This window comes from Acanthopagrus latus, chromosome 12, assembly GCF_904848185.1.
Source record: "Acanthopagrus latus isolate v.2019 chromosome 12, fAcaLat1.1, whole genome shotgun sequence".
NCBI classification, from domain to species: domain Eukaryota; kingdom Metazoa; phylum Chordata; class Actinopteri; order Spariformes; family Sparidae; genus Acanthopagrus; species Acanthopagrus latus.
In genome coordinates this window covers 2,600,606-2,615,891 of record NC_051050.1, presented here as the reverse complement: position 1 = coordinate 2,615,891, position 15,286 = coordinate 2,600,606, and the positions used below count along the sequence as shown (strand labels likewise).

General features: G+C 38.0%; 1 protein-coding gene and 1 long non-coding RNA gene across 6 annotated transcripts in view; one reads left to right on the top strand and one right to left on the bottom strand.

Annotated features, from left to right (window-relative positions):
- The first annotated feature begins 2,083 nt into the window (after positions 1-2,083).
- On the top strand, positions 2,084-3,160 carry LOC119030447. Its single transcript, XR_005078271.1, has 3 exons — positions 2,084-2,363; positions 2,503-2,563; positions 2,836-3,160. It is a non-coding gene; the product is annotated as an uncharacterized LOC119030447 (long non-coding RNA).
- Positions 3,161-5,589: 2,429 nt separating this feature from the next.
- Positions 5,590-15,286, bottom strand: part of megf10 (multiple EGF-like-domains 10) — a 77,953-nt gene continuing 68,256 nt past the window's right edge. For all 5 annotated transcript variants that reach the window (XM_037118036.1, XM_037118033.1, XM_037118034.1 and 2 more), the window contains 8 exons: positions 13,706-13,834; positions 13,436-13,564; positions 10,819-11,046; positions 9,968-10,083; positions 9,717-9,840; positions 9,190-9,234; positions 8,891-9,103; positions 5,590-7,372 (listed from right to left, as the gene is read on the bottom strand). In XM_037118036.1, coding sequence (XP_036973931.1) covers positions 7,206-7,372; positions 8,891-9,103; positions 9,190-9,234; positions 9,717-9,840; positions 9,968-10,083; positions 10,819-11,046; positions 13,436-13,564; positions 13,706-13,834 — 1,151 coding nt within the window. In that variant the 3' untranslated portion in view covers positions 5,590-7,205. The remainder of the gene's footprint in view (positions 7,373-8,890; positions 9,104-9,189; positions 9,235-9,716; positions 9,841-9,967; positions 10,084-10,818; positions 11,047-13,435; positions 13,565-13,705; positions 13,835-15,286) is intronic.

The window sequence follows — 15,286 nt, the reverse complement described above, 5'->3', positions numbered from 1 at the left end:
TCGAGACCCACCCACTGTGGCTCCCACAGTGTTGCATTTACATGGCTGTGTGTTGGAACTTCATTGAGAAATGTAGACAGGCAGAACAGATTGAAGGAAGAAATCTTTACTAATCCAATGTTCATGTTATCAGACTTAAAGGCTGGCACAAGACCAAACAAATACAAAAGTGCAAGGCAGACAATTCAACGCAGAGGTAGCAAAAAAACAAAAAAGGCATATGGCAGGAACACAAGTGCACTATGTGGGGAACTGGCAAAGGGAAAGAGCTGGCGAACTGGTTTCTTAACACTGAAGGACTGGTGTGGTGCAGGTGTGTCAGCAGCTGGGGTTGATTCGGAAATGTTGACAGGTGAGTAGTTGGATATGGGAAACGGGTGACTATGATTGGTGGTAACTCCAGAGGGCATCTTTTTTCATTGAATTTTATTTAATATACTATGACAAATCTCTGTAAGAAAACAGCCAAACTGTGACAGTAACATGCTGTTTTCCATTAAAACAGTATTATACTGTAGGAAACAATGCACTCTGGGCAATATGTTTGGGTAGTTTGCCATTCCCAAGCCGCCAATTTGCCCGTCCTTTTGGCGGCTCGGTCCTTCTTGCAGACGTACGTTTCTCTTCTTTCTTAATCTTTATTGATTTATTGTCATGTTAAAAAATAAAGGAATAAAAAAATTGTAATAACAATAAATTACATTTAAAAGTCCCATTCTCAGACTCATGGACACTACATATAAAAAAGTTCAAAAATATTCTCACTACAGTTGTATTGTTTGTGCCCTACAGTTGTCTGCCACAGTAGATGATGTTGAGAAGACTCCCACCCTATCCTCGATTCCTCATCTAATCATCCTCTGTATGTATTCAGTGAATGGACAAACTGTAAATTTCAGATGGGCTTTAAAAGTTATTCATATTATATATTTATTAGGGCTGTCAGGTGATTAAAAAAAAAATCTAATTAATTACAGGATTTATAATCAATTAATCTAATTAATTGCATTTTAATCTCATATCTGCTAAAGGTATCCAAATAAAGAATTCGAATTCTAGGACATTACAAAATTGTATTGCCTGACTAATCAATTAATTACCCTAACAAGAGAAGATTTTAAATCCACATTTTTTATTTTTTTTGGTGAAGTGCGTTACATAAATGTAATTTAAAAGAAAATGGTCAAGCACATCCCAGCAAACCAATTAGGCCAGGTGCATTATTCAAAAATACAATACAAATACACTTAAATAAATAAAATCCAGAAATAAAATGAGGCTGAGTCTCAAATAGGCACTTAAGCAGACTCTCAATTCAAAATGAATAGTAGTAGTATAAGGCTGTTAACAGTGACATAGAATTTGTCTTCAAAATAAGAGCTTTACATTGCACCCATTTAGAACTGGGTTCTCAGCGGGGGGCTTTTAATTTGAAAGTAGCGACCGTTCTTAGCTTGCCGATACAACAACAAGCTAAAACAAGCAAACAGCTGCAGAGACCGAGGAGACGCTGCATCTCCTGGATCTCTGCTGCTGTCCAGTTGTTCATCTTAATGTCCGCGGATGAAGTGATGGACTGACTGCTGTGATCAGCTGTTTCTTGGTTTTAAAACTCCCCGGCTGTGGGTCGCACAACAGTGCAGGTCATTGACACCTCTGCCCACCTCACTCAGAGCCGGCACATTTCCGCCTCGTTTTGAGATAGCAGGCGAGGCGGAAATAAGTGTACCCTACTAGGCGGAAAATAGGCGGACCAAAACAGACCCCCAATTTGCCGGCCTCTGTCTAAAACCGCGGACCGAGCCGCCAAAAGAACTGGCAAACTGGCGGCTTGGTGCTCTGTCTAAAAACGGCTCATGTCTGTTGTCACCCTGCTTTGACTAGCGACGCAGGTGGGAAGTGACGAATCCGTCCGGACAAGTTCCTCGGTGCTAGTGCTACCGTGACGTGCCACTGCCAAGTAGCCTACGGGTCATTCAGTGGGCCAAACTTAAAATGCTCGCGCATTGAATTGCCACTCAGAATCTCCGAATTAATTGCGTTAATTTGCAGTGTAATTAATTAATCTAATTAACGCGTTAAACTGACAGCCCTAATATTTATACAAGATTTTCATACTCAGTCACTCTCAAATTTTCAGGATAAGCAGAGCGCGTGACTGTTGGACACTGGATGATTAGCCTTGACGGTCATATCCTGTGCGAGGGCATCCAACCAACACTTGTGACGGGGCTGTTTTCAGTGCACTACATTTTTAACCTACAGCACCAAGAGGAGGCTGTCTGTGCACTTGAATTCATTCAAAGGCAAGGCTTGTGTTACCTAAAAGACCTTTTTCAAAGCAGTCATTCTGACATGAAATTGTGAGTAAGCACTCTCTTCAGGTTGTCTTATAGGTCAAAAGTATTTTGATTTGATTATGTCCGTATCACCCAGTCCTCTTTATAAAGTAGCAGACGATATTGCTATCCAACCTCTAATCTCAGACTACTGTGTTTCCAGGCGCTTCATTTGAATCAACTTGGAAAGAGGGTCCGAAGTCTGTCAGTCAATCCCCGAGATTGTATGCAACCTAGTTCATGATACAGGAGGTTTCTACCTGGAAGTTTTGATCAGTTTGAGTTTTTGATTTGTTATGAACAAGCATGACTGTTTCTATTGTTCAGATGTGGCCCTTCTCATCTTCCCTACTCTTCTTAATTCTCACATTGTTGCTGTGTGGCTGTAACATGAATTTCCCCCGGGTCTTTAATGATTTATGATGACCTAAGCAAACAATTTAAAGTACTCTGTCTTCCTCGTACTCTTTCTCACCCTCTTTCCCCTCCTTTATAGGTAACTTTCCGGATGAAGACAAGTGGTGGTTAGGGAGACGAAAAAACAGGGGAAACAGGGGGAAACACATGCGAGCAGTAAGGACAAACTCCACAAACAATACAACCAAGACTGGAAGACACAGTCCTCAGTGAATGTTTTGACTTTCAACATTTAAATGAATAAATGTTTCAAGTTCCTGAGGCCATAAAGTTGGCCACTAAGAACATGTATGCTTTGTTAAACAAACATATGCCTTGGCTTTTTCAAACTTTTATTTTAAAATAATTTTGGCTTTATTAAGCCAGCTGGAGATATGATAGGAAACAGGAAGGGGGGGGCGCTAAACGGGGTCCCAGGCTTTTTCAAACGTATTGTGCTGTAGTGCCACCTTCTGTTAAACTGAGGAACTACATACACACCGGGATTTGTCACCTTTAATGTGAGTGAAAGTGGCAGCAGTATACAGTCCGTGGAAATGTTTCAATCTTATGTCATGTCTTTAAAACAAGCTTTAAAAAAAGAACTTCAGTATCTTTTTTATGATACCAGTTGTAATATATTAATTGTAATATTATTGTAATATATATATATATTTTGATATTCATGGACCTTTTACATTAAAGGTGTTGGGAATAAACAGGAGGAAACAAATTCATTCAACTACCATTGGCAGTAACTAGAAAAGTAATCACGTTTTCATATTTAGTAAAACAAGACTTTTGTCTTACTTTAAAAGAAATAACCAAACAATAGATTGTAGTTACACATAGCTGCATGAAAAGTCATCCAGCAGATTTCAGTTCATCGGTTAGATGTGTCTGAATTTTCTCAAGTGAAACTAAAGTTAAGCAGAAACAGCCCTTGATTTTGTATAGGTTTTTGCCTAATGATAACAAAAACAAAATATAATAATACTACTAATAATAATTACTACTACTACTACTAGTAATAATAATAATAATAATAATAATAATAATAATAATAATAATAATACAAAAAAAACAAATAAAAAGATAATAACATCTATAATGACAATAATAGAATTATGCCTCCAGTCCTATAAGTTCATATTCACTTCCACTGTTTTACTCGACATTCCATCAGCTTGGAGGTGGGTAGATGATGACTGAATTTTCATTTGAAATTCATTTAGGTGAACCTATTGTTTAATACATTAATAATTATAATGAATATAGGTATAAATAAGTGTTTTGATGTTAGTACAATCAAATATGTAAGGTTTTCAATGCAGGACTTGTGCTTGTCTTTCTGTATCCTTTTGGCTCTGTGCAGACATCTCACTTCACCAGTGTCGCTGATGCTCTGTAAATGGGTACCAGTGATGTTCTGGGCTGTATTAATCCCCCTGCTGTAGAGCATTCATGTCGCCCTTGTCTGTGATGAACCATGCCAGTTTGTGATCTTTCCAGTCTGGATGCTTTCTATTGCTCTAAAGTTACACTTTACACTCAATTGTTAAGAAAAAATTTTTAAAAAAAAGTTGAACCCTAGAAATTCAAACAGTGTTGTATTGATCTAGTTATGACTTATGCACATTAATTTATGTACAAAACCATGTGATGGTTTATCATTTTAAATGGGTTTGGGAAACAGTGATGTAAACGACACTGACACCTTTATACGTATAAAATGTGCTACCAAATAAAATTCTCATCTTGCCTAACATATTTTTTACATTTACATTCAGGGTGGTGGCTGCAATGCAAGGTGCCAACCAGCACATCAGGAGCAGTTTACAGGGAAATACAGCTTAATCTATTTCACACTGAAAAAAACATGGTTCTCTCGCTGAGAAATGCTCAAAATTGCCATAGGTGAGTTTTGACCAAAATGAATCAAATCACTGTAATTGAATCAAATCAACTATAACCAAGGTTTCGATAATATTAATCCAACTTCAAACATTCAACAGTAGAAAACTCACTTGAAAAAACTTTTTTCAGGGAAATACAGATCACTTTACTTCACACATGGCAACTTTGAGTGTTTGTCAGCAAGAAAATCTTTCTTTTTGCACTGTGTAGTACAAAGCTGTATTTCACCGAATAAAGGTTTTCCAAGTAAGGTTATAGTGAAATGTTTGAAGTTGGATTTATATTATCGCATACATAGTTTTAGTTGTTCTTTAATTCATTTTTGGTCAAAACACACTTATTTCAATTTTGAACATTTCTCATTGCGTCTTTCTTGAACTGTGAAATGGAGCAAGCTGTACTTCACTGACAACAAAGGGTTTTACAACTTAATTTGCTACCCTAGAAGGTTTGAAGTTGGAAAAATATTATGGCAAACATGGTTTCAGTTGCAAAATGAATTTGAACAGACAACTTCTCAAGCATTTCATTCAGTTTTGGGCACAGGATCCTGGCTAATGATCATTTTCAGCAGTGGGCAAAGGTACTATACAAAGCAAAAAAGTGCCTAAACAGAACAGAGTTTCTAGCTGACAATCACATGGGAATGAGGTTTGCAGTGGGTCAGGGACAGGTTCAGAATGAGGATGAGGGCCCCCTGTGTGCCATTCCCCACCTCATTTAAGCCTTCACAAAGAAGGGTGTCATTGCACCATGACTGACTGGGAGGGAAATGCCCCAACTGCTTCCCCACCTCGATCAAAAGTCAGTCTCTACACCCCGCGCACAGGTCATCTGCAATTAGTCATGAGGGAAAATCAGCACAAACAAAGAAAAATAGCAAGTCTCAACTGGACAATACAGTTACAAATGTTTAAAATACGCTCAGAGAGCTTAAGACTGTTTGTTATTTTATGCCTTTTCAGAATACAGAACAGACACAAGGGAGGAAATACAATCATTCAGAAGCAAAATATTCATCAACAGTTTTCTTGGATACACGACAATGAAGATCATAGCTTAATCATATGAACCGTTGTTGATACTATTATCCTTTTGAAAAGCAGAGGTCCACCTTATAATTAAAGTTTTTTTTATATAGATATGTTGAGCCCTTCCAACTATGCTCTTACATTACAGATAACTGGGTTCGTTTGGTGCTATGTAGATGTTTACTAAAGTGTACTATCTAAAGCACTGTCATACATGATGAAGAAATAGAATTGTGAAATTTGCTTCACACCCAGCACATTTATAAAATGCAGTAGTGTCCCAAGATTTTAATAAAATCTGTAGTGGAGAAGGGCTTCAAGCACCTCCTAAACAATACTGAGCTGATCTAATCATGGGTTTTCTATGTTTCCTATCATCTAATGGTGGGAAGTATCACCATGCCACCTGCTTCATCTCAGACAGAACTTTAAATGTTTTTAATAATACAGTCATGCATAAAAAATATTCAGTATGTCAATACAAACAAGCCAAACAAAAAATAATTTAACATATTCTTCATCAAGATATAGAGAAGTTCGGATCTGCTTTTTATTTTTCTAAGACGATATATATTTTACAAATAATAATTACTGGATCTCTGACTAAGTGAAACAATGAGGAGAATGTTGTTATGCTACTACATCGCTGAGATCAAGTTCCTCATGCTAAGTACCAGCTACTTTGCAACTTTCAAACTGATACAAATATTCCTTAAATAAAACGACGCATGAATACTTAAACTAATCCAAAATTGACTGACTGCATTTTATACCATTATGATGTGGAAACTTGATAAACACTGTCAGCTGCTTCTATCTCCTATGCTTCCTCACAAAAATATAAATATTTGATAAAATTGCTAATATTCGGTCAAATTAGCTATTTTCTAATACTTTTGTTACAAAAAAAAAGGGATTTCATAGATATTGAATGTTTTACACAAACATCATAAAGGCCTCTGTATAATGAAACAAGTTACTTGGATTAATTAACAACAGCACTGTGGGTGGGGCTGTGTCTGGCAGTTGCTGTAATTTTACACAGTGATTGGCCAGGTGAAGGAGGGAAGTGCAACGTCAACCACTTGCCAACGTAAGAGTGTTCATGCTGTTGTCATTTGAACGATTTGTTACACTAATACTACGAGACATGCAAAATACATAGAGTTCTTAGAGAGCTAGCGGAGGGTCTTTCAGAGAGATGCTTTGGCAGCAGGTATTTTAGCCTGACTTTGTGTGTGGCCATCTGTGACAGGTAGAAACCCTCTTTCTGTTAGCCGTGGTCAGACATCACATCACTAGACCTCACCTCCCTTATATGTGGAATGACCTTCAAAAGACAGATGTACCTCAAAACTAACCCCTCACATATCACTTTATTCAGAAAGAAGTCATGTCATAATGTCAAATTATAACTGAAAGAAAACAAATAAGAATACGTTGTGGGTATGAAGTCTTGTCTGTTTGTGGAATATTCAGTGTTAGAGCTGCAGCCTCATGTTGTGACCAGGGCTCTGTGCCATCATTCACTGTCCAGCTCCTTGTGATCTAAAGATGTACTCTCTCTGGCTGGCAGGAGGTCATAGTGAGAGGGGATGTGGCTGTTTTTTGGTAGATCATATAGATCCTGATGAAAATGTCCAAGGCCATTTCCTTCTCCAGTTAACTGGATGGTGCTTCCAGTTGGCTCTGAAATCAAAGACAGAAATGGTGGCAGTTGCAGGGTCAATAGTATTAAAATGCTGTGTAAAGGAAGTAAGTCCAACATAAAATTAAAAAAAAGAAATGTATAACATTTAATTACATCACTGTGTTTAGATTCAGGACAGGACATATTCTGTTGTGAGAGCATCATCCAGATCAGATGATAAATCATTAATCTATATTTTGGTCACTTGGGAGCGAAAAAAAAAAAACAATTATAGAGGATTACAGCAACTTTTCCAGACAGCTATAGAAACAGAAACATTAGTATTCATGTGGAATAATTTTTCTGTCTTCCTGAATAAAAACAAAATTGACCCTCTTTTTAGCTATGTTTCTGCCTGCACCAACTACTGAGAAAAATGTCTTTCTCTTTGGCTGTAAAATGTTCACATCAGCAGTTAGTTGCTTACTTTGTCTGCTGTTTAAATAGGGTAAATAGGGTACAGTGACTTTTTAGGGTTCTTTATCTTGAGAAAAACTGCCTGCTGCAGCATCATCAAAGTCAAGTTTTTCTCACTGTGGTTGTGGTAGATGTAGTAATCTGGCCAGGAGGAGTATACCGCTCCTTAATAAATGTCATTTCCTAGCCAATAGGGGGCGCTATGAGTCTACCTTAGAAAACGTGTGGAATTTGTGGCAGTCCTTTGTACAGTGGATTTTCAGCAACCTTTTCTATCATGGAAAAGCATTACTTATTTGCCATACACTTGGAGAAAAACTCAAGCATTCAAAAACCTTCCATTTTGAAGCAGTTTGAATTTTGAATGTGATAATGATAAACCCCCCGCGACCCTGCAGAGGATTAAGCGGCGTACATATAATGTACAGATAATGGATGGATGGATAATGATAAACCTGTTGGAGCTGAAACACAATGAGTGCAAATGGCCAAAGTAGTAGTAGTAGTAGTAGTAGTAGTAGTAGTAGTAGTAGTAGTAGTAGTACTATTTAGTAAAGGATCTGTAAATTGTCTGTGAATGCCATCAGAATGTCACACCCTTGTCCCGGGCTCCTGGCTTACATCAACACGACTTGTTTTTTCACACTGAACCATGCAGAGCCAGCATAACACTGCCCCCGTCGTTTTATACAGCATGTCAGTGTTGCGGAACCAGAAGAGGCATGACGGTACACATCATAATGTCTGAGTGTCATGTCAGTCAATAGGAGGACTCTGAAGGCTTTATTTCTCAAGCCAAATAATGTATCAACCCAAATAATTTGCAATAATTACAACAAATAATGTGCAATAACCAATATTTTGTAGCATTATTTATTACACTATATGAATAGATATATTTCTAGCTGAAAGTAGATTTTTTTTATATTTTTATTCTTGCTATATTTTTTTTTTCTGCATATATTCTAAGACGTTTGAATGGGATCAGCTGTAACGCAAGCAATTCTAATTCTGACTAAAAGAAATTCATGCAACTCAGGCGTCCCTCTCTGTAAAGCACTGACAATAAAGAGTGACACATGTAAGCTTAAGGTCCTCACCAACTTCATAGACACTGCGATTATCGGTTGGGCTGCTGTTGCTGATCTCAGCATATGGCGAGTCCTGTCTGGCTGGTGACTTCATTTCCACGTAGCCACACTCAGTGTTTTTGGCTGTCAGCAGAGGTGGGTCCTTTATTGTTGCATATGGGTTTTCAGAGCTGTTGAGGGAACAGGAGCTGGCGTGATAGAGTGTGCCCTCCCCTAGAGAACCTGTGTTACAAAGAGGGAGGAGCCACTGAGTTGTGCAAAACCAAGATCAAACCAAGCAGTTTAGTATTCATTTGTAAAATAAATACCTTGTATAGATTTCCCTGTGTATCTGCTGTCAACTCCACAGGCCCCTGGCACAAAGACAACAAAATAATTAAATAAGGATGACTGTTGAATGGCAAACATTATGTGAGAGATAATGGCATGATTTTGTAGAACGTTTTCATATGAGTAAACTAGAAAATGGTGTGACAATAGATAACAGAGTCCCATGCACACCAATCATTTGACCTGATCTTAATTGAATCACTTTTGCTGTTGCCTTTTTTCCCATATAAAGTACTCTGTAGACACTTTTTATTTTTTCCAATACTGATACAAATGAAACATAAAATAAAGCCTGTCAAGGAACTGGGACCATCTGGTAAAGCGATATATTTGTGTTATCTGTTTGTTATAATTTCTGTGCTACCCATCTGACCTATGACCATGAGACCCTTCTGGACCTGGGCTCATCCCTAATAAAGAAACCACAGTAAAAATCGATGACCACCTACTGCTGACAACATTGATAGAGGGCGCTGTTATAATACTCCTTTTATCTAGGTCTCACCTAGTTCATTTAAGCAGTCCATTTGTTTCCAGTCTGTAGGCAGTGTGACAGTGCTTTCATTTAGAGGAGCCCTTTTACTCTGATCCACATTCTTCAGGTTCACAAACAGCAGGTTGCTCTTGTCCTTAAAAATAGTTAGGGGACCAAATGTCAGTTTTATAGAATCTTTATGCATAAACACATTTCATACAGAATCTTTCATTTGCCAGATTTTGTCGCTCTATATGGTCTCATAAATTCCACTTCCATACCTTTCCATGTGAAGTGTTGTTAACGTGTGGGGAGTTGATGCACTGCGTTAGAGTATGGTAGCTGGGGTTGGAGAAATAATTGCTGGGGTGGGTTTCACACCTTGGTGGGTGAGCATCTGAAAAATGAAAAGGTGACAAGAACTCTTACCAGGATGCACTAAATTATTCAACAGTACTTTAAGCCTCTGAGCTCTACTAGGGTGCCTCCAAAACCCAACAAACTATGGCCTAAGCCTGTTGCTGCTTTTGGTTTTTAATCAAGTCAAGTCTATTTCTACAGCACATTTTAAAAAAACAGTATTTGACCAAAGTGCTTTGCAAGGAGATTATATAAAACATGGGAATTTCCAAATAAAAACACAATATTTGAGTAATACACATGAATATTTATCATAACAGACCAAAGAAAAAGTGATGTTTTTTTCAGCGGAGGAGATTATTTAATTTGCTTGTGGCAAATTAGTCCAAAGTTTAGGACCAACAACTGAAAATGCTAAAAAACCTTTGGTTTAAAGCTGGATGTAGTGAACACATTATTTCCTCCACTGTTCCCCATTTCCTCATTCAGTTCACTATCATCACTGCTTGTATTTGGTAAATATTCATTTCCGATCATCATTTCGTTTCAATCATTTCCGTGTTAATAAACATTTGAATTGGGACTCAGTTGTGGTTCTATGTATTCCTTTGAAGCGGAGAACAGAGATCAGTTTAATCGAGAAGTCACACTTTTAGATAGATTTACATTTTGTAAGAAACAAGTGACGGTCCAACTTGAGAAAAGACCTGTGTAACATGCCTGGGACAACACATGCTGATTCCAGTTTAAATTAGGTCACCCTATAATGTACCTGTGTTGGTGTAATCAGCAGTGCTCCTCAAAGCAGGAGTGTAGGTCACAACTGGCATGGTGGGCTCTTTGTCCCTGTGTTTCTTCCTTAAGATAATGAAGAGGAGGAGGAGAACAAGCACCAACAACACCAGGACAATGACTCCTGCAATGGCTCCAATCTGGTAGGTGTCCACCTGCATGGCTGCACTGGTCAAACTGTTGAGGCTGCCCACCACAACTACACCAGCTGAAGAGAGAAGGAGATGGAAATGTACAATGAGAGACAAAGACAATGAGAGTCTGTTCAGTCTAAATGACCATGTGGTAAACAGACTTAGACAAAATACGTCTTCATCGTCCCAAAGACAGAAAATCCCAAATTGTACAAATTTTATTTGCTCCATCTTTTAGACCTTCTATTGAATATGTGGGAATACAACAGACCTTCCGCTCTGCTTGCCAAAAAGCTTATACTATCCGATTGGAAGGACTTTGCCCCCTCCAACATATGGTCAATGGGTAAGAGGGGTGATGTGTTATTTCTACCTGGAAAAATTTGATATACAATTAAAGTGTACTCCAGAAAATTCTATGCCACTGAGCAACCATTTATATCACTTTGTTAAAGGCATGGCAGCTACCAGTTTAATGTCCCATGTGTATTTTTCTTTGGGTTGTTTTTCATCCTTCTTGCTTTTACTTGTTTTTGTTAAATGTATTTAATTGTGTGTATGACAACCCATGAAAGGAACTTATCTGACTATATCTCATTATAGAGGTGTATTTTTGTATGGATGTCTGGCTAAAAACATATTAATGATCCAGTACCTGGGGAAGGGGGGTTGGACAAGAACTTGGCTTTAACTGTCCTTTGTTCAAGTCGTATTTGTTTCTGTGATATGTTTTGAACATTTTCAAAGACCCTGATAAATTAACATTTAGTCCCTTTTTTAAAAAGAGACTTGACAGAGAAGTTATTTCAAAAGTTGATGACAATCATTTTTTGAGCTTCCTTTCTTTTCTGTTTTCATCCTTTTTTTTCTGACACCAGTTACACTCACTGGCCACTTTATTGAGTACAACTTGCTAGTAATTGGTTTGCCTTCAGAACTGCCTTAATTCTTTGTGGCATACTTTCAACAAGGTGTTGGAAACATTGCTCAGAGATTTGGGCCCATATTGACATGAGAGCATCACGCAGTTGCTGCAGATTTGTCCACTGCAAATCCACGATGCGAATCTCCAGTTCCACCACATCCCAAAGATGCTCTGCCGGATTGAGATCTGTGACTGTGGAGGCCATTGGAGTACAGTGAATTCATTGTCAAGTTCAAGAAACCAGTTTGAGATGATTTGAGCTTTGTGACCTGGTGAATTATCCTGCTGGAAGTAGCCATCAGAAGATGGGTACACTGTGGTCAAAAGGGTGGACCTGGTCAGCAACAATACTTAGGTGGGCTTGAATGTTAATCTACATATACAGTCACAGTCAAGGGTTTACAAACACTTCTAAAGAAAATGTATATTATGGCAAGTTTCACTTGCAATGATTTCAACAGCTCTCTTTTTACTGTGATGGAATGCGAGGTACACACACATTTCTTTGTCACAAAAACCATCAAGTTGGCTTCAAAACTGAATTTGTAATAGGTCCTCGAAAAATGTCACCTAATCTACTGGCTCAAAAATCTACATACAACAACTTGTATGAACAATTTTGGTGATTATAGTAAGTTAGCTTCTTTACAACACTTATATGCATCATGGGGTCTCCTTTAGTTTGTGCCAATGCACACAATGGGGCCCGAGAGAGGCATATGCCATTACCGACTTATTTTTTTATTTATTTATTTTTTAAATAGATGGGGAAATGTGGGCACCTAGCAAATTCTGACCCATGCATATGAACATTTTGGAGGCGATGATAGCAAGATAGTGAGGTGATGAATTGAAGCCAGATTGTATAATGATGTCCCTTACACATTTAAGACCTCTCAATATCAAACGTTTAACATAGATCTAGATTATCATAAACATTCATACCATCAGTGTTATGTGCACTGATCACTGTAAACATAGAATTAATACAGTGACAGTGTATAATGCTGCATGATGGATACATAGACTTTTACTGTCCTCAGCCTGCTGGAGGTGAATGAAAGAATTAACAGCTATGTAACTTCCACCTCACCTATAAAACATCTTGTTTTTTATGTGGCAGAATAATTGTTTTTCTTTGTTTTCCTCTCAGTTAAAACCATGACTCATTGTAAAGAATCAGTGAAGAGGAGCTCAGTTTAATGCATTACCAGTCATAAAGGGTCTTGACCATTTATTGTGGATTATGGGGTCAGATATGGTGGTATAGGGGGAGGAGGGCTTGAAAATTGTTTCTATTTTTTCTTTCTTACTTTATTAACAATGATATGCTGTGGTATCTTTCTTGTGACAAGTGAACTTATTGTAAGTCGCTTTGGATAAAAGTGTCTGCTAAATGACCTAAATGCAACATGTAAATGTAAATGTTATTAGCCAGAGAAATGTCTTGTGCCAGTGTTTTATGCAGTTTAATCTTGTGTTATAGTTATCAACATTTAGCTCTCACTTTCTATGAGGATTTTGTGCTTGGTACTCACCTTGGTCACAACGAGCTCCCTTCCAGCCTGGACTGCAGTAACATGTGCCAGTCATGTGATCACAGGTGGAGTTATTTAGACAATCACAGACTTGACGGCAGCCATAACCATACGAACCAGGAGGACACTCTAAAAATAAGAAAAAGGCAATCATTAAGTTAACCTTGTCCAAAACCTAATCTAACTGTGTGTGTGAGAGTACTATAAACATATACAAGAAGGTATGTGGAAAGAAGAAACAAAGATAGAATGTAAGACAGTGTAACATACTTTGTTCACAGCGTCGTCCCATGAAGCCGGTGCGACATGTGCACTGCCCAGAGATGTGGTCACAGTCAGCTCCATTCCTACACTGACAGGTCTGAGAACATTCCTTCCCAAAGAAACCTAATGGACAGCCTGCATGGGAGTTATCATACATGAAATTACATGCGGTTCTTTGAAAATGACAGGTTTTTGAAATGAAAGACACAGGCTGTGTGACAGACACTACACCAAAAACTGGATTTAAGGCCCGTGAACACCTGCAAACCTGACAAAGTCCTCACAGTCAGCTGTAGTTTTCATCCTCTCTGGCCCGTAGCAGGCAGTGTGACTAGAACTGAATATTGGCATTTATATGTCTTCAGGGTTTGACTTTCATTAAATTGTGTAAAGTACAGGGTTGATTAGACACTGTATGTTTGATTTACAACAACCGGCAAAACCTGTTTAATGGCGAAGCCTCAAAATTCACTGCAGTACCACAGGCATGTAATGAGTTCTAAACACGAAAGTTTGACAACATAAGTCTTTTTTTTTTGTTTTAATTTTGCATAGATAGTGTGGAGATGCAGATTTCCTTTTTCAGTTGAACTTGTCACGTGTGTAATTAAAATGATTAAAAAATGATCATCATCAAGATTATCTTAACTTCCAGCCATTTATTACCAAACATATAAAATAAATGGCATAGTTTGGAAGAAGTATGACTTTTGAGTGCTTTTGGAAGAGAGCGCTTGTACAATGGCGGGCTTCTGGTTGGGATTAGGGTATAGCACCAAAAGGGTTTCTTTCAGTACTACATAGGATACACATGCCTTTCTGTACATCTAGGTGAAATATACCACAAGGGTACTTCGTTAAAATTTTGGTGGGGGCTTTGTTGGGCAATTTTGTGACACCCAGCTGTGTTTGCAGCTTCTGACAAATGTGCCCATTTTTGTGAGTGTTGAGCATCCTTTGTCAATCAACACTTTCCTGTTTGATGGTAAAACCCCAAAACTAAAGTTTAATAACTTTCATCTATAAAGTGTTTGCAATGCACTGACCCAGTGTGAAGTCTATCTATTATTCCCTTCGTTCAGTCTCCTATGGTCCTGCAGACATTATATCTGTGTTCTTCTGTGCTTCCAGATTGGGTTTCTATTGTCAACTTCAAAACATAACTGAAAAAGTATTTGCAATACAGGTTTATCATTTTGCAAGAGTTGGCATGGAATGAACCACGAGGAGATCATACACATAACTTCAGTCCATTCTTTAACAGTGGACCTTGGGGAAGATTTCCAATAACTTAAAATTATTCTACAATCAGTTCCCCGATAAAGTGAGTACTACAGTGCTTAAAAGTATTCACTGCCTTGGATGTTTTCCCCATGGTCAATATAATTTGTCTTTTTTGACAAAATTTACAGAAAAACTCTTCAATGGCAAAGTGAAAGCAGATTTCTACAAAGTAATGTCAATTACTTACAAATATATTATGAAAAATAAGTGACTGCTATGTATTTGGCAAGGTTCCCAAAGATATTTAGGTATGCCCTGCGCCTCCACCACTAAGGTGTACTTTCTGTTGTTGCCATTTTGGGG